The 20,231-nt window shown below is 36.7% G+C and overlaps 2 protein-coding genes across 5 annotated transcripts in view; both read right to left on the bottom strand.

Moving 5' to 3' along the window:
* The window catches only part of FGF2 (fibroblast growth factor 2), a 309,364-nt gene that overhangs the window by 184,586 nt on the left and 104,547 nt on the right, over positions 1–20,231 (bottom strand). The window lies entirely within an intron of this gene.
* Positions 1–20,231, bottom strand: part of AFG2A (AAA ATPase AFG2A) — a 368,869-nt gene that overhangs the window by 344,510 nt on the left and 4,128 nt on the right. For all 4 annotated transcript variants that reach the window (XR_009616188.3, XM_060654237.3, XM_060654243.3 and 1 more), the window contains exons 2-9: positions 19,313–19,434; positions 17,624–17,781; positions 13,755–13,813; positions 12,521–13,159; positions 11,444–11,573; positions 11,117–11,173; positions 8,317–8,440; positions 5,342–5,597 (exon numbers count right to left, since the gene is read on the bottom strand). Coding sequence is in view for 3 of the 4 variants with exons in the window: in XM_060654237.3 (XP_060510220.1) it covers positions 5,342–5,597; positions 8,317–8,440; positions 11,117–11,173; positions 11,444–11,573; positions 12,521–13,159; positions 13,755–13,813; positions 17,624–17,781; positions 19,313–19,434 (1,545 nt within the window). In the remaining variant the exon portion in view is untranslated. The remainder of the gene's footprint in view (positions 1–5,341; positions 5,598–8,316; positions 8,441–11,116; positions 11,174–11,443; positions 11,574–12,520; positions 13,160–13,754; positions 13,814–17,623; positions 17,782–19,312; positions 19,435–20,231) is intronic.

Below are 20,231 nucleotides of genomic sequence, written 5' to 3'. Positions count from 1 at the left end.
TCTTTGTTAAAATTGGCAAGGATTCCCTGACTAGAAGGCAGTCCAGGAAGAAGGAAAACCATCAGACAGCCAATGCCCAAAAAACGCAAATACACAGGTCCACAAATCTTAAGCAAGCAAACATTCTAGGAAAAACATACGTATTTTTATTTGTATTCTTAACTGTTAATTCTTAACTGTTTCCTTATTTGTCACTTTTCTATCTTTCAGAATTGTCATTTTTAAGTTTTATTCAGAACCATTATACATATCTACAAGACAAATTTGGACACTTATTTTCTCCTAGAGTGAGAGTTATTGATACAGTTTGGAATAGTACGTTACTATCATATAAAAACTGTGGGAAAAATCCAACACCATCAGAGGTAGTCAGAGATTTACAGTCTCTAAATTTATCCAGTTATTTAACCAGTTACAGAGAATCTCAAAAAGTCAGAGAGTTGGTGGATTAAGATCAGTGCTTCTCAAATGGTAGCCCTTGGACTCACAGCAATGATATCACCTACAACTTGATAGAAATGCAAATTATTGGGTCCCACCTGGACCTAATGAACTAGTAGGATAGGGCCCAGAAGTGTGTTTTAACAAACTCTACACATGATTCTTACACAGGTTTAAAGTGGAGAACCACTGGCCTAAATGATTCAGAATACTTGCTCACAGGCAACTACAAAACTGGCTGCTTCAAAATCAGTTGGGAAACATAAATACTGGCTCCAGTTCTCTACTTCCCTTAATTAAATGTGGAGAGGGAATGTGTGTGTGTAGCTCCCCAGGTGAACCTGATGCATAATGAGGCTTAAGAACCAATGTCCTAAGTCAGAGGCTTTTAAAATGTAGTCCCCAGACCAACAGCATCAGCTGGGAACTTGTGAGAATTCACAGGCACTGGCCAGGACTGAATCAGAAACTCTGGGAGTGGGGCACACCCACCAATTTTTACTAAGTTCTCCAAGTGACAAGAGACAAAATTTTGTCCAAGAGACAAAATTAACTATGTACTCATGAATACATCTCCTGGAGTTAGACTCTCTCACTGTTCTCACAAATCTGGAAGTTAAAGTGCCTTACTTCCCAGCTATGCCAGTGGACATTCTCAAGCTGTCCACTTAAGCACAGTACAACTGGTAAATAATGAAAATGCCTCCTGAAAAGCACAGGTTTTAAATAAAATATAAAGTCCATAGCCAGAGCCACAGCTAAGAAAGCTTGTCAGTGGGAAGTTAAAAATGGACTGGAATTTTCAAGAAAATAGCAGCAGTTATTTAAGGATTCACAGAACACTTTGTTTACTGCTACTTATAAAGGTAGCAATAACCACATGGAGTTGTTCCCTCAGCACAGACAGGGATTTCTGAAGGCAATAGAGGAGACGGGGAGATGAATCTCACAGGTGTTTAAAAACAAAACTGATTCAACTACCAGGTTAATAAACATTTTTATTACTCAAGGGGAGTGGGGTGGTGATTAACTCTCATTAAGTCTCCCAGCTTTCACATACTCTTATCAGATCAAATACTTACTGAGCACTTACTATGTACCAGCAATTATTAACACTACCTCCAAATATTAAGGTATTATCTTGATTCTTTTTTAAAAAAACAGTGATTCTAGGGGGTACCTGGATAGCTCAGTCGGTTGGGCATCTGACTTCAGCTCAGGTCAAAATCTCACAGTTCATGGGTTTGAGCCCCGGGTGAGGCTCTGTGCTGACACCTCAGAGCCTGGAGCCTGCTTCGAATTCTGTGTCTCGCTCTCTCTCTCTGCCCCTCTCCCACTCATGCTCTGTCTCTCTCTCTCTCTCTCTCTCTCTCTCTCTCAAAAATAAATAAACATTAAATAAAATTTTTTATATAAAAACAGTGATTCTAACTTTGTGTATAATTTTTTTTAAAAATTTTTTTTAACCTGTATTTATTTTTGAGAGAGAGAGAGAGAGAGCATGAAAAGGAGAGGGAGACACAGAATCCAAAGCAGGCTCCAGGCTCTGAGGTGCCAGCACAGAGCCTGACGTGGGGCTTGAACTCACAAATTGCGAGATCATGACCTGAGCCAAAGTCGGTCACTTAACTGACTGAGCCACCTGGTTGCCCCACTTTGTGTATAATTCTAAGATCAATGTAATGATTGCAACTGCTTCTATTTGCCCAAGGAAACTACATGTTTGAAAAAAAAAAAAAAAAAAAGCAGTTCAAACTTCCCTAGGTAGTAGTCATTTTAAAAGACTGAAACCCATTCAAATTATTTTCTAATAACCTCTAAATTTAGGTAGGATACATTAAGTGCTCAATTCTTTTTATTTATAACTAAGTAGTTCAAATTTACCATACAGCTGGGTTTATTCTTCCTATGCTCAATATACACATTGTAATATATGGGAATACCCCTGGGTGTTCAATATGTGGGATACATTTATGCCTATTCTATAGCACTTGGAGTATAATTCTACTATTTTTAACGCTGAGTTTTAGAGTTGTTTTATCTTTCCTTCTGAGTTGTACTATTAGCCAAATTTATAATTTACTCATGCCAAATCCATAGTCAGAAATTATAAAACTGTTTCAATGAGAAAATACAGTTAACTTCACAACTGACCTTAGTCTGCTTTGTGTCATTATTTCTAAGAACACCATCGGAGAAAGCCCCAACTAATCACTTAAGTTTCAGTTATTCAGACAAACAGGTACAAAAGAGAAGACAATGAAGGGCAGAAAGGCCAGACAGATGTATGAAGAAAGCAGTTAATGAGGCCAGGCCATATTTAGTGAGTAACTTGGTTATTTCTTTATTATTTTCCCCCTTCCTTTTTCTAATCCTTCCTATCCTTTCGTTGGTCCACCCCACCCCCCCCCCCCCATTTCTTTCTTGTTTTCCCTTTTACCTCGGGAATGTCATATTTACAAGGGCATTTAGATACCATCTACCACAACCCCCTCAATCTACAAATGGGGAAAACTAAGACTCAGATAAGGCAAAGAACTTGACCAAAGTCTGTCCAACCCTCAAAATCCATTTTCTACTATATCCCCTGCCTCTTTAGAAAAACACGTTGCAAAAACATTCTAGTACACTGTTCTTAAACCTTATTCTGCTAGGTAAGGAATGATGCTACATAACACAACATACACTAGTATTTAAGGCAGTATACACAAAACCACATATTTTCCCTACACTCTAATTATAATGCTAATCTTTTAAAAATTACTTTCTCATAAACCGATTCATTGCTAGATTGGAGGGAAAAAGATCAATACTTACAATTTGAAATTACTATTAAGTCACATTAACAGAAGTTAATATTTATTTACTGTTTGTATGTACCACATATGTCCCACATACATACATACATACATATGTACATAACTTCAGGCTGGAGGCCCCTCTCTATCCCACCTTCTGACCCTTTCACAACTTTTTCATTTAAATGTATGAAACCTACATTTCATTTAAATGTAATGTCAGATCTCTCAAATCTTCTTGTCATTTTCCTGAAGTTCTTGGGGGTACCACACAGCCTACAAAAGCAGATGGTCCTATTTACATCTGTATGTATGTAAATTACATTATCACAATTCCCTTTAATGTCTCAGGACACAACTTAATTTCTGGACTATTCTAACTTGTGAAATTAAAACTTAAATCATATAACCACAGCATTCCTTTCCCCACAGGAGAAGTTACTACATTCTCCAAAGTTTTAGGAGTACATATCCCACTGTGTTAAGTAGTTGTTCACAAATCCCTTTCCTTTATCATATTGTGTGTTTCTGGACAACAAGAATCCCAGAACCTTCTAGAATGCATGAATGTATTAGAAAGTCAAAAAAAATGCTTGATAAAAGATACTGAAGAATGAATCCTCGTCGAGATGGGAAAGTCCAAAGCAATGCCTACATAGTAATTCAGACTCTTCATTATAACCTAATAGAATAAAGGAAGCAAAGTTATCCACACTGACACTTCTGCTTCTTGATCACTAGGGAATTCACTTCCATGATTACACCCACCATTTCTTGTGAAGCACAAGAAACTAGATAGAAAGGGATCTGTCCTAGACCATAATGTACCAAAAGAATGTTTAGTCTCCCCCAGTTGTGCATCCTCTATCATGGAAATTGTGACAATGATCAAATAGAATAAAAGCTGATTTTCTCCACCAAAAGTAAGATATTCAAGGACCCCTAAATAACTCTTCCAAGTTTTCTTTTCCAACCTGTTTTGTTCTATATTCTCTTCCCTGCAATATTGAGCAAGATTAGAAAGATAAAAGGACTAATGGAAGGGTCTTAAAAGCCTAATACCTTAGATTTAAGTGTGAATCAATAATGTGAAAGTAAAGGTTACCATATTTCTATACTAAAACTCTAACTAAAGTTCCAACTAAAAATTTAATTTCTTTCATTAGTATGTAAACGGGCTAAACTTTCTTTAAAACACCTTTTGAAAACGTTGGATCAGTCACAAACTGGAATGAGAGAGTACAACAAATGAAAAAATTCCTTCTAAAGTATAAAAGGACCTAGAAAACATATGCCCGCACAAGAAATGGGAATAAATTTAAGGAACCTAAGATTACTGGCACACCAGAGATGCTTTGAGGTATATGCCCAGCTTTTCGAGGTTACCAGAAAATAAACACAACCTCTTGAGACCAAAAAATAAACAAACAAAAGCAATAAAAAACTATTACATATTTTCTCAATATATTCTTATTTCAATACCTTATAAAAACTGCCCTGATTTGAATATTTTTCATAGTTAAAATTACTCTGAAAAATTACACAAATGTCAAAAGGTCTTAAGGGCTTTCAAAGTAAATACAGTTATGCCATGGTGAAGTTCTTAGAGTCAAAGACTCAACTGATTAATAACAGCCCTTATACATTTTCAGACTTAAATATCACCATCACATACTCTGAGGCACAGAATTCCAGGTTTTGCTAAGTACTTTTTTGGCAATTCAAGAAATACAAAGCTTCACCATAAGGAAAATTTTGATCCTCCTGTAGGCACTTCTCCCTAATTTTCACAGCACAATATCAACAAATATTGTCATCATCAAAACTGCCATTAATGCATCTGATACTGTGTGTGTGTGTGTACATGTGTACTTAGGAAAAGTATAAAAGGATGTATGCTATAATAGTGGTTACCTTTAGAAGATTAAGCATGATTTTTATTTGTTTTCAACAGTTTTCTGACTTATCTAGTTTTCAATATATATATAATTAGAAATGATTACCTATTTCCATTAAGATATATGACATAAATTATCAGCATGTAAATAAACCAGCTTTATGAAGCCCATCAATACAGACTCACAGTAGCAAAGCACACTCACCTGCTTCATTACACAAAGCTTTCAAGTCTGCTCCAACGTACCCATGAGCACTATTTGCCAACTGTAGCAGCTCAGCTTCAGTGAGCAAATGGGGTACAGTTCGAAGAAGTTTCTGGAGGATATCTAGCCGATCCTCAGCATTAGGAACTCCAATCTCAATCTCTTTATCAAATCGTCCAGGTCTTCGAAGTGCAGCATCTAAGGCATGAGGGCGATTTGTGGCCCCAAGGACCAACACTTGTCCTTCACTTCCTTCCTAACAAAATGAGAATAAATATCATTACTTATAAAAGTAATAAACATATTGGCACTGGCTCTGTAGATCAGATGAATCTAACTGTCCAGGCTGCTCAGTCCTACCTGTTACACTTTTATTACTCATCCCATATCTTCCTAAGTTCAGCCTAAATACTCCCTCACCTAGAAAGTTTTCCAATAATTACCTTTCCAACTATAGTAAGTGATGTCTCTCCCATTTTTAGCATCTAAGCTTCACCATCTTCATGAATGGAGGGGCAGGGAGAGAGGGAAACAGAATCCAAAGCAGGCTCCAGACTCTGAGCTGCCAGCACAGAGCCCAACACAGGGCTCAAACCTATGAACCATGAGATCATAACTGACCCGATGTCAGATGTTTAACCAACTGAGCCACCCAGGGGCCCAGGAATGAAATTTAAAACAACAAATTATAAAAAACTAACATAATGATCAGCCACCTGTGAGGTTATCCAACATTCTATTCTGATGATACAGTGTAATACAAGTTTAACTGAAACGTGATTGAAAGTAAGAAAACTCAACCTGTTCAATTGTACTGGATGTGCCAACAGAAAATGCATGGATTACAATAAAATCTATGAATTATGAATCTAGAAGATAAATACAGGCCCTTAAGCATTTTCACACTAAAACATCAGTGTCAGATGCTTCCAGTCCTGCCCATAGACAAGAACACCAGTCCAGAGTAGACTTACCCTAGCAGCAGAGAAAGCAGAATGACATAGTAATTAAGATCCTCCAACACAAAGCCTTCCATACGATTTTATACTTCCCAAAAACTCTTCTAATTATAATACAGCTCTCCATACATATTTGTCTTCAAGATGAAAAGATTCAACCATAAACAAAGATATCTGGTTGGCTTAATGATGATATTCTTATTGTAAATAGACAAACTGGCATCCCAGTTTATGTATGTCTCTCATGAGTGTTGCTATTGTGAGTCAGTCCTCAGAGCCCTGCCACCTCCAACATACTAACATCACTGAACTCTCCAATTTTAAAGATGGAGAACCAAACCTGGGATGATCACACCTAGTTATTGCACCTAGACTGAGAACGAGGTGGTCATCCAGCTTCCTCCAGGTTCAACTCTTCTCTGTTACTCTTAAAATTGTAACGCATGTTAGCAAATAACAGACACTTAAAACCCAACCTTCACATTATTTTCACATGTTTAGTTTTTACCAACAAGTAGTAAAAACCAAAAAGTTCTAACAGTCCAGTTTTGCAATGTGCAAAAGGAGGACTTGGGACTACATGATTTCTAAAATTTCTTTTGGTTCTGACATGACTCTACAAAACGAGTTATTTATGTAAAAATCCTGCATAAGAAATGTATTCTTCTGGTAAATGGCTGTCAGGAGTCTGAAAGAATTTTTCTTCATTCCTGCTTCTACATCTATGGATCTTCCTTTCACAAGCAGCACAGTCTTTATTAATTTGCAAGTGTATGCCCTATCAGAGAATCTATAGAGAGAATCTATAGAGAATCTATCATGGGTAGCTTCTTTTTAAACCCTGACAAACAGGGGCACCTGGGTGGCTCAGTTGGTTAAGTGTCTGACTCTTGGTTTCGGTTCAGAGCATGATCTCACAATCCACGAGTTCAAGCCCCATGTCCAGCTCCACACTGAAAGCACAGAGCCTGCTTGGGGTTTTTCTCTCCCTCTCTCTGACCTCCCCAGCTTCCGTTCTCTCTCTCTCTCTTCAAAAATAAATAAACATAAAAAAAATTTTTTAATTAAAAAAAATTTAAATGTTGCACAAACATATTTTTCCATTATTCTTTATTTCCTTTCAACTGTCAAACTTAAAGCCCTAAAAGAATCAATTTGTACATGAGTATTCAAGACTTAATCATGAAATTTCTTAGTAAAATCCTCTAAAATATATCTAAATCTTCTTTACTGATTTTTGTTTCTGGTTTTTTATTTTATTAAAATAATTTTTTTCAATGTTTATTTATTTATTTATTTATTTAAAAAAAATTTTTTTTAATGTTTATTTATTTTTGAGACAGAGAGAGACAGAGCATGAACGGGGGAGGGTCAGAGAGAGAGGGAGACACAGAATCTGAAACAGGCTCCAGGCTCTGAGCCATCAGCACAGAGCCCGACGTGGGGCTGGAACTCACGGACCATGAGATCATGACCTGAGCCGAAGTCGGACGCTCAACCGACTGAGCCACCCAGGCGCCCCTATGTTTATTTATTTTTGAAAAAGACAGACAGAGCACGAGTGGGGGCAGGGCAGGGCAGAGACAGAGAGGGAGACAGAATCCAAAACAGGCTCCAGGCTCTGAGCTGTCAGCACAGAGCCCAACGTAGTGCTTGAACACGTGACCAGTGAGATCATGACCTGAGCCAAAGTCACAGGCTTAACCGACTGAGCCACCCAGGCACCCCGCTTCCGGTTTTTAAGTTAATATCATTTATTATAAAAGAAATCCATCATTGTATATTATTTTATACGGTAAAAAAGTATACAGTGCAGGTATACTATCCTAGAAGTTACTAAGATTTCTGCTAAAGAAAATTATTTTAGGGGTCTTTCCTCTAGTTTTTATGGCTAATATTTTTCCCTATCCTAGAGTACCCCAAAACTCAGACATATTTGTTAGTTTTTGCTACTACGTACATATTATTAAGAGGCAACCCTTTCCTACACAGAATCAATACTGGTGCTATACTTACTGAACCAATACCATCCATCAGTGTTAACAGTGATGCTACGACTCTTTTTTCCACTTCATTCTGAGCCCCTTCTCTTTTAGGACAAAGTGCATCCAGCTCATCAATAAAAATAATTGATGGGTGCCTGAAAAAAAACAAGTAAAATTAATTCTTTAATATACATATGATTTTTAAATTTGATACAATCCATTCCAATTACAAAACTAAAAGGGAGTACTCTTAAATTCTTAACTGAAATGCACATGCAAAAGAATGAAACTTACACCATACACAAAAATAAATTCAAAAATGAATTAAAAACCTAAATGTGAGATGTGAAACCATAAAAACCCTAGGAGAGAGCACAGGCAGTAATTTCTCTGACATTGGCCAAAGAAGCATTTTTCTAGATATGTCTCCTAAGGCAAGGGGAAAAAAAAAACAAACCTATTGGGAATACATCAAAATAAAAAGCTTTTGCATAGCAAACTAAATAATTAATAAAACTAAAAGGCAATCCTACTAAATGGGAGAAGATACTTTCAATGACATATCCTATAAAGGGTTACTATCCAAAACATAAGAAGAACTGATATACCTCAACATCCAAAACACAAATAATCCAACTAAAAATGGGCAAAAGACATGAACATACATTTCTCCAAAGAAGGTATACAGATTGCCAACAGACACATAAAAGATGCTCAACATTACTTATCATGAGGAAAATGCAAATCAAAACTACAATGAGATATCACCTCCCACTGGTCAGACTGGCTAAAATAAAAAACACAAGAAACAACAAGCGTTGGTGTGGATGTGGAGAAAAAGGAACCCTCATGCCTTATGCTGGTGGGAAGGCAAACTGGTGCAGTCACTGTGGAGGTTCCTCAAAAAGTTAAAAACAGAACTACCCTACAATCCAGCAATCACACTACTGGGTATTTACCAAAAAAATACAAAAATACTCATTCAAAGGTATGTATGCACCCCTATGTTTACAGTAGCATTATTTACAATAGCCAAATTATGGAAGTAGCCCAAGTGTCCATCAATAAATGAGTGGATAAAGAAGATGTGGTACTAATACACAATGGAATATTATTCAGCCATAAAAAGAATGAGATCTTGCCATTTGCAATGACATGGATGGAGCTACAAAATATAATACTAAGTAAAATAAGTCAGTAAGAGAAAGACAAATACCATATTATTTCACTTACCCCTTGAATTTAAGAAACAAAACAAATGAGCAAAGGAAAAAAAAATAGAGTGAGAGGGTGAGAAAGAGGGAGACAAGCTAAAAAACAGACTTTTAAATATAGAGAACAACTGATGATTACCAGAGGGATGGGTGAAATAGGTGATGGGGATTAAGGAGGACAATCGTCCTGATGAGCAATGGGTGATATATGGAATTGCTGAATCACTATATTGTACATCTGAAACTAATATAATACTGCAAACTATACTGGAATTAAAATTAAAAATTAAAAAAAGGAAATTTAATGCATCAAATTTAGGGCTTTAATTAATAATATTAAGACAAAGGCAATAGGATGAAAAACCTTAGATTAATTGTTCTAACAGATCTGAACTCAATAAAAAGAAGACTATTGAGAATAGTCTACTACTCATGAGTCTATGCCCAAACAGAAGTTGACTGCTAATGCCCAATAAATTGTTATGATTGCAACAATTCAGAAGATGAGGCCAGAGATGTCCCTTGAAGCAGGTGTAAAGTCCAAGGAATAGAAATTCCAATAAACACTAAAAAAAGTCGGGGGGAGGGGGGTGGTGCCTGGGGGCTCAGTCAGTTGAGCATCCAACTTCGGCTCAGGTCATGATCTCAAGGTTTGTGGGTTCAACCCCTGCATCAGGCTCTGTGCTGACAGCTCAGAGCCTGGAGCCTGCTTGGATTCTGTGTCTCCCTCTCTCTCTGCCTCTCCCCGACTCACAGTGTCTCTCTCAAAAATAAATAAACATTAAAAAAAGAAAGAAATTCCAAATGCTCACCCTCTTTTTTTTTTTAGCCTATTAAAAAAAGAACTCTCAAGACGATGAGTTCTCCCATAAAACGATGTGAATTCTCTCACAATAGAAAGCTTCAACTTCCAGGAACATAACAACAAAAACATACTACATAATAAGGTATACCACTGGTTCTCAAATTTTTAGTATTGGGACAACCAACTACTTTTTTCATCTGCTGTCTCTGGGAAAAAAAACTTTAAATATGAAAGTTCCTTTGACAAGAGTAGAATTATGGTAAGTTAAAAACCAAAACAGTGGTAGAGACAGCCTTATTACAAATAACATTACATTAGACCATGTTACACACCACACTCTTACACTCATTGCGATGCAATAGGTAGCCTAAACTGAGGAATAATCAAAGCGAACTGTTTCTAAAGAGCAACATATTTGTCTCTTTGAAGCAAACTATAATAAAAAAAAAATTAAGCATAAAGGGCTACTATGATACAATCTACTAAGGCAACTAGATAAACTGGATATGCCTAAGTACTCTAGGTATTCTAAAGAAAGAAGATCATACATTTATATGCTCAAGCAAAATCACCTGACTTACCATCTGTTTTAATTCTCCTACTTTATGTAATTCAGTAACTCACTTATCAAACTTTCAAGACAATATTAGATAAAAATACATTAAATACAACTTCATTAGATTTACAATCATTGCTAGTGCTATCGGTATTATTTTTGTACTGTTCTTTCATGCTTCATATAGTGTTAGTAAGCGTACTTTGATTACAATATCCTTGACTACTAATTACAAACATCTAAATGTAAAGAATACCGTAGAGTGGCTTCAGCAAATATCTGACGTAGCCTTGCTTCTGTCTCCCCATAGAATCTGTAACAAATAAAATACATTTAAGGACCAACTTTTACTGTTTTTAAAGTTTCGTCTTTAAAAGTTCATCTGACTTTTCAAATATTTCCAGAATACTTAAAACTACTTTCAAAAATTATTTTCAAAACTTAATTTTTATACACAATTAAAAGCAAATTTAAAGTATTTCAACATATGAATATCCAGAGGGAATGCTATGCAGTCATTTTTTTGAAACACATTTAAGAAGTATTTAATAAAACTGTTTATTCTATTAAATTATGCACCTACTTGCTTATAATTTCAGGACCATTAATTACAGAAACATAGGCTCCTATTTCATTAGCAACAGCCCTAGCAATCATGGTCTTCCCAGTACCTGGAGGGCCATAGAGTAACACTCCTCTAGGTGGAGGAATTCCTAGAAGAAAAAGAAGACTGTATTCAACATTACTAGGTTTCTTGTGTTATCATATGATTGCAAACATGAGTTGTAAATTTACCTTGTATCACAAAACTAAAGTAAGAGTCAGACCTTCTGACCCTGCCCCTTCCCCTCAAAATGTACTAACTGGCCCAAACACTGATCTCCAGAAATGATTTTTTCTCTCTCAGTAGACCTGAGAGAGGCCAGGCACACTGGTGAAAAACTGGCTGGACATCCACAAAATTGCTATGTCCCATCCCACACAGCACAGTTCAATAATCAGAACACAAAGCTCAGATAAGAACAAGGACATCCAAAACAAGCCATCAATCTTAATTTTCATCCAACTAGCCATCTTAGACTATATAAAGATTACTAGCAAAATGTCGATCCAAGGGTTCATTCCATATTTATATATAGACTCATGAAAAAGGAAAAGGCAGAGAAAGAGATGGTAGGCATCAAATACATGCAGAGGATCTGGGCAATTACCATACAGAGGAATCCCTGAGTTTCCTAGGAGCCAATCACTCCCTTAACCACTTGCTTAAATGCAAAGAGATCTGCACACAGCTACATTTCCTAACAAAGAAATTTTACCCAACATATTTGAATGTTTGGTTTACTTCTTTGGTCATTACAGCTCACCTAGAATGACAAGATACCAATTCTAGATCCAATATAAACAATTGTGGAAGTATGCAATTAGAAGATACAAGGCTGCAGCTAACTCACATTACAATCTAAAGAGATAAAGCATGAAAAAAAGCTCACGGTTTAACCGGCATCTCCCAAAGCAACTCACACCTCCTACCATACCTACTACTCAGGAAAAAAAAACAAGAAAAGAAAGTGAACAATTATTATTTAAGTGGAATGAGCCAACTGCTTTTTAGTTCGAATTTAACACTTCTGGGTGCAATACACTGAAGGAATCATACCGTAACTCTTGAAAAGTTCAGGCTGCTTGAGAGGCAATTCAATTATTTCTCTAATTGTTTTCAGCTGACTATTTAAGCCTCCTATCATGTCGTAAGTTACTTTGAATTGGTTGTCTTGATCTTCTGAATTTGTACAAATCTTTGTAAAATTCACTCTCGTTGTTGAAGAAATAAAATAAAAAGTATCAGTGTTGTGCTTTGTTCCCACATAGTCTGACTTTAGCAATCTCTCTTCATTAACAAGTTGCTCATTTCCTCCTTTAGCCAATTCAAAACTACATTTAAGTCCTATGATCTCTGCTAGTTCAAGTCCACTGTTGTCCCTAGGACTCTGTGTAACATCTGAAAAAATGTCACTAGCTTTACTTATCATTCTGTCATCTACTGGTTTGCAAGGAGTACTGCTTGATGTTGGATCCCGAGGCTCTTCCAGATCTAACTGGCTCAGCTGTAAGGCTACATCCAGGGTACTGGTGTCTATGTTGGACTGTTCACAGGCCATTCCTTGAGCATCAGTGTCATTCTGAGGCCTTCTCAATATCATGCCATCTGTCCCTTTCACTCTCAACACTTGCAACTTGCATGGTCGTCCATAGAATGTACAATACAAAAAGTTGCCTGGTAAAACAATCTTGCCATCTAGAAAATAATTTTTTAAAAATATATGTTAGCATAACTTTTACCCATTTAATGTTTAAATAGCAATTTATTCCATCTATTAATAAAACTACCTGAAAGACTAATCATACTAATAAAATAATTGCCATAAAAAAGAGACAACTTAATATTCCCATTTGATAGAGCACTACCTAGAGGCAGAAGGACAAGATAACTCTTTACAATCTTCCACACTCAATACATCTAGAATCCTATCAACTCGTCAACACATAGCCAGGCATTCCATATCTAATAATAAACTCACCTAAAATGGCACACCTGCCTGATACTTCAAGGTAACATTTCTCATAGGAAAGACCAAGAGCTCAAGGGTTAAAAGTCTCAGTTCTAACACTGACTTTGTCCGTAGACAAATCATGTATTCTCTCCACTGCTTAACTACCAATCAATTGAGAAAAAAATCCCTATCTCTAAAGGACATTAATTCATTGAGAAGAACAGTCTCCACACTGTTGAAGATAACTATGATCTATATAAGACTTCAAAGACACATTACTTTATTTACTGCTACCTTGCTTCTTACAATTTAAAAAACTATTTAAAACATGTCTCTCACCTAGTTTTCTCAGAAGACAACCAGTCAGTTGTTCTTCATTAATATCCACATTTTTGTCACTATAAAGGGCAGGGGAAATAGAAATCAGCATCGAGTACACCAGAAACTAAAACGTAATATAAAATTACATACACATAGTTGTAATGCAGACCTAGTCACCTGGAAATGGTTTATACAATACTGGAATGATTTATGCTTTTCAGATATTTCTTATAGCCATGAAAAGATGATTTGCAACTTGGTGTCCTAATGACCTAAATCAATGTTCTTCAAAATATAGAGTACTATCCATTAGTGGATCATGAAATCATTTCAGTCAATCTCATCCAGCATTTTTTTAATAGAATACAAAATGTCAAAAGTACATCACACAAAGAAAGAGTAAATACTGCTTAGAAAAGCATTACTTTCTTATACATACATTCATACACATCTATATACTCATGTATACAGGTACACACGTGAGTACATGCGTGCACCATATTTGTGGATGTATACATATACTAGATCACAATGAAATGTATTTTTCATTGTGTGTCATAGCCAACATTTGAAAAACACTGATCTAAATTAACCATCCCTTTTCTGAAATTGCCTAGCTTGGAGAAAGGCTTTTACTCATAGATTACTTCACTTCCGTTCTATAATTTAGAATTTTATCTTTCTGGAAAATTAAGTCCTTATAGGACATTACCTGAAGAGGTACAAATAAGAAAAAGGGAGAGTAATAGTGTAATGGAATTTTATTCTGGAGAAAGGGCATGCCTACAGAAAAATGACAACCCTTTCTTCCAGCTAATGATTATTTTTCAGAAAGGTTGCTTGAGTATAGGAAGTAGGTACATGTAAAAATCTTGTGAAGAAACATGTTCTTGGACAGTTCTCAGAATAGGTGCATTTTTCCTTATTCCCCGCATGTAAGTAGCCCATACCAGCAGAGGAGGCTATGGTTGTGACGTCATCCAGAGATCGGTGGAAAAGTGATAGTTTAGCTCAAGAAGAGGTATATTAGCAGACCCATCTGGTCCAAATCTAAGCCTTGTTCTCCAATCACTTTGTCAGCAACAAACAAAACCCATAGTGTCAACTTCATTATTTGCAGATTCACCCACCTGCTACAATTTATTTGTAACCCCAAAATCAATACTAAAAGAGCTTGCCTAGTCATTCACGGACATGTGTAGAGCAGGCAAAACGATGGAGTCACTAAACACTTTCCTAGCTGAGGTTGAAAAAGAACTCTTGTTTTCATTCTTCCAGAGACAACAAGAAGATGGCAGAGATGGTAGGAGGCAGTGCAGTGTACAGCAGAAAGTGCAGCTCGTGGGTGAGCTGGAGATTTGAATCCTAACTGGTATCTGTCAGTGAGGTGGCCTCCGGCAAGTCACTCAACATTTCTGAACTACCACTTCTCTTTTATAAAATAAAGAAGTGAAAATCTATCAGAATGAGTTGTCTTGAGATTATAATGTATGGTAAGATATGTATATGTATATATTTATACTAAATATGCACTAAATATAGTAACGTTATTAGCATATGCTATTATATATAACATACATTAAATATTTAAACATAAATATGTAACATTAAATATAAATATATACATACATTGCTAATGCAGTACTCACAGTAACTTTTATAGAACATACTTAGCACTAAGAATGACAATCGACTGTGTATTCTTACAGAGAGAAAAAAAAGAACAAGGGGGAAATTTCAAATCAAATGTATATATAAACTACACAGGAAATTGTATCTCCTTAAATGCTTAAATTCACTTCTGTTTATAGAACTCTGAAACCAGTTACATTTAAATCATTTCTATTTATTAAACTCTGAATAGAAGATATTCACAAACGAGTATAAGAATGGTAAAAATACTAAGTTTTCCTTTTAAAAAATGAATAGGTGCAGATAAAATTACTTCCACTAGAAGGAGCTCTAACCTTACTAATAAAATTTTTCAGAAGCAAACGAAGGGTATGATCCACAGATTAAAATTACTGATTTATCTTACTTGAAATTAAGTTTCTTGTCTAAGCTCTGCTGCCACATTTAAAACACAAGATTTTTTAATAAAATTGTAAAAACCAAGCTGCCATTTAAAACACATACAGTCCCTGTATAGTAAGTTATCGTCATCACCTAAGACTGCTGCGCCCTCAAGAGGTCACACTAGCTAGATCATCAAAAATCCAATCAACTGATGCCTGCAACCTGCAGCACTGCCTCAAAACACTCTAAAGATAAATATCATTTAATCTGTGTAGAACTACTACCTAACCCATAAAATAATGGGTAAGTTACTTCTTACCCAGGCCATTTCCTCTTCTTTTAAAAAAAAATTTTTTTTAATGTTTGTTTATTTCTGAGACAGAGACAAAGCGTGAGAGGGGGAGGGACAGAGAGAGAGGGAGACAGAATCAGAAGCAGGCTCCAGGCTCTGAGCTGTCAGCACAGAGCCCGATGCAGGGCTCGAACTCACAAACTGTGAGATCATGACCTGAGCCAAAGTCTGTCGCTCAACCGACTGAGCCACCCAGGCTCCCCTCCTCATCTTTAAGAAAGGGATAAATATGGGCACCTTGTAGGATGTTCGGAGTATTAAATGAGAGAAGAAAAGGTGTGTATGCATGTGTGTGTGCTAGTACACAGCTGGTGCACAACACATGCTGAGTTTTCCTTTCCCCTCTTCCTTTTATTTTACTGTTTGCTAAAATGTTATTAAGTTCTCTGAAAAATGTTTCCTGGTTTATAAGAAAAAAAAAATATGCTAATGCTCAAGCTTGAAATCTATAAAACTATCAAAAGAGAGGAAAACATTTTAAAATCAAACTAATGACTGGAAAATGTTTTGTGTTTCTTGCAAACAGAATATCCAAGACGACGAGTGATATACTTTAACTGCATTGATAAGGTGATTCAAACAATTAGTCTTTGATGAGGGACTTTCAAAATCTAATAAATATAACTGTTTTATTAGATTGAATAATCAATGAGTTAAAATATATAATCAGGTACTTTGCTTGAACAGTCTTGATTAAAACTTATTTCTTGCCTATTCACGGTAATCTACTCCCTCCTTTACAACATCTCTGATTACACTGCAATCCAAGATGAAAACTACTGTGGAACATACATCGGTAATAATTCCTCTCACCAAAAAAATCAGGGCAGACTCTAATCACATGGCAATACAGTCTCTAGTCCATACATTATGTAGCACTCATCTAGCTTGTACTGTCTAATACAGTAGAACACTAGCCACTCGCCACGTGTGGCTATCGAGCACTTAAATGTGTCCAGTCCAAATTGAGGTGTGCTGGCAAGTTTAACAAACACAGTGGATTTTTTTAAGACTTAGTTTGAGGGGCACCTGGGTGGCTCAGTCGGTTAAGCGTCCGACTTCAGCTCAGGTCACGATCTCACGGTCCGCGGGTTCAAGCCCCGCGTCGGGCTCTGGGCTGATGGCTCAGAGCCTGGAGCCTGCTTCCGATTCTGTGTCTCCCTCTCTCTCTCTGCCCCTCCCCTGTTCATGCTGTGTCTCTCTCTGTCTCAAAAATAAATAAACGTTGAAAAAAAAAAAAGACTTAGTTTGAAAAACAGAATGGAAAATAACTTATTAACAGTTTTTTATAGTTATTACAAGTTAAAATAAAATTTTACAATTGGTGTAATACTAAATATTAATATTGAAATAATGACTAACTTACATATTAAATGAAATATTTCACCAACTTGATGTTCCTTCTTAAAAGTGGCTACCAGAAAATGCAAAATTATATATGTGGTTCACATTTGTGATTCTTGTTCTGTTTCTGCTGGGCAGCACTCATTTAGATTGTCACCAAAGAAAAGCACCAAACCTGAGTGTCACATCCATTTCCTCAGCCTGAAGCACAGCACCCAACAGAGGCTGGACTTGAATGGCATCACCAACGCTCACGCCCACATTCTTTTGCGCCATTTCACTCAGGCCAACCTTGCCTCCAGGAAATCCTTCCACAGGCCAGGCTGTATAGACCTGCCCAGAACACAGGAAATAAAAATATGAGAAAATAAATATTCATAGAAATTCATTAATTTATAAGGCAGAAAACTAAGCACAACTCAGTATATGGATCTGCAAAACACAGTCCTCACCCCCAAAGGACTTACAATCTGACACAAGTTACAAAAAACTTTATTTATTTATTTATTTACTTACTTATTTACTTATTTTTGAGAGAGAGAGAGAGCATAAGTGGGAAGGGGCAGGGAGAGAGGGGAGCAGAAGATCAGAAGCGGGTTCTGTGCTGCCAGCAGCGAGCTCAATGCAGGGCTCAAACTCACGAGCTGTGAGATCATGACCTGAGCCAAAGTCAGATGCTCAACCAACTGAGCCACCCACGTGCCCCCAAAAAACTTTTTAAATAAGTACTTAATTATGTCTTTTTGTGAAGATTAGGAATGATACCACGGTGAAATCGGTAGAAGATCTGAAAGGTAATTTACAAAAAAGAGACAAAGGCATTAACATGCAATAAGAAAATGGGAAAAAATACTAAAGACAAGCTAACTGTAAGCCTGGCACATAAACTTCATCCAGGAAGTAGTGAAGGAGCTGGCACAAGAGCTTCATGGGAACCTGGATCTCATTAGACTTAAATGTTAACGAAGAGAAGTGAAGATTTCCAGCTCCAAATAGTGGTCTGAGTTCACATATTTATAGTCTTCACAAAACACAGTGAAGAACTTTTTTTCTTTTTCTTTTTTAAGAATAATGAGGGGCACCTGGGGGGCTCAGTCGGTTAAGCGTCCAACTTCGGCTCAGGTCATGATCTCATGGTCCGGGAGTTCGAGCCCCGCATCGGGCTCTGTGCTGACAGCTCAGAGCCTGGAGCCTGTTTCAGATTCTGTGTCTCCCTCTTTCTCTGACCCTCCCCCGTTCATACTCTGTCTCTCTCTGTCTCAAAAATAAAATAAACACTAAAAAAATTTTTTTGAAAAATAAAAAAGAATAATGAAAAGAATGAGAACTGTGCCATCAGCACCTAATAGATTTCAAATCATTTTCAGAGGACGCCACTGGATGAGAGAACACTGACTAATCAAGCAGCAGAAGACATAGCAGAGGCAGAGGCCAGCAGCAGGAAAGACCAACCTGGCAAAAATGATCCAGGAAAGGTTCTGGGTTTCGAGCCTCAAATATAATGAATAACAATAAGAACAAACAGCTGAAAACAGGAAAAGTAATCACATATTTGTGATGACACTCATATTTGAGAGGACACTCATACTCCCAAACAACATTTCTATGAAGAAATACAATTAACAAACTGGAGGAGACAGGGCTGCTAGTGTGTGTCACCACCTTGGGAGAAAAGGCCTCTCTCTATATTATGACATTTAGAGGCTACTATTTCCAGGGTAGTCATAGATATCAAAGGAAGGAAAACTTTATATAGATGTGAGGGTCATTTAAAATATAGTTTTTCATTTATAACTTTGTTGAAAACTAAAATAAAAAAACATCACAAATCTTTCTAAACTAAGGAAATGAAAAAGACTCTTACCTCTTGTTTTCCATCCAAACTGGTAAGCAACACTGGTCGACCTATACATATATTTGCAGATTTCATAGTGTTGAGTCCAAGTTGAACAAGGGAATTTTGGAATGTTTTAGGAACTCTGTCATCTACCAAAAAGGGAAAGAAAATTATTTTCATACTATTTTATAACTACTGAAATTAAAGCCTGCTTTCTGTTGGGAGCACATTAAAATCTTCTAGCCACTAACCAAATGAATGCACTTACCATACTCTGGAGAAAGCACAGTTCCGATCCTCTTTATTTTAATGAAAAGACTTAAAACCAAACCTTTCTAAGGGTCCACTGACAGTTTGAGTGCTAACTAAAAGAGGATGTCTTATGGGGTAGGTATTAGTTTCCATCTTTTAAGAAATATGATCCCTAACTTTTTTAAGAACTGCACATACCTGCAACAAGGCTTTTCATACTTGCATAGCGACCTTTGTACTACAGATTCTAAGTCGAGTTGGCTACTAGTATTCAAAGGCTTGAGCTGGGGAACTGGCATTTGGTTCTGGAGGGTTAAGTTACATTTCCACTTCTGATCCACATGATAGCAATTCAAGAGTTTTCTTTTCTAATCCCAGGAACATATGGATAAAATAGGAACACAGGCCTTATTCCTTAGGCAAGTACACACTGACCAAAATGACCATTCTGTGTTTTCAACTTTGGCCAAGGACAGGGACCAGAATTCAGCCCAGCTGACGACACTTCTGAAAATGATGTGCTGATATGTCCATCCCCACCCAACCACCTCCTCAAGTACACATTTGGTCCTTCTTTTGATTCTTTCAGCACTCAATGCTGTCAGATATTAGCATTTATCATCATAATATACATTTGTTTTTCAGTCTGACTTTCTCCTAAACCATGTGCTGCTTTGGCAGGAATTGGGTCAAA

This window comes from Panthera onca, chromosome B1, assembly GCF_046562875.1.
Source record: "Panthera onca isolate mPanOnc1 chromosome B1, mPanOnc1 haplotype 2, whole genome shotgun sequence".
NCBI lineage: Eukaryota > Metazoa > Chordata > Mammalia > Carnivora > Felidae > Panthera > Panthera onca.
The sequence above is the reverse complement of the archived record's forward strand: the minus strand, read 5'-3'. Positions and strand labels throughout refer to the sequence as shown.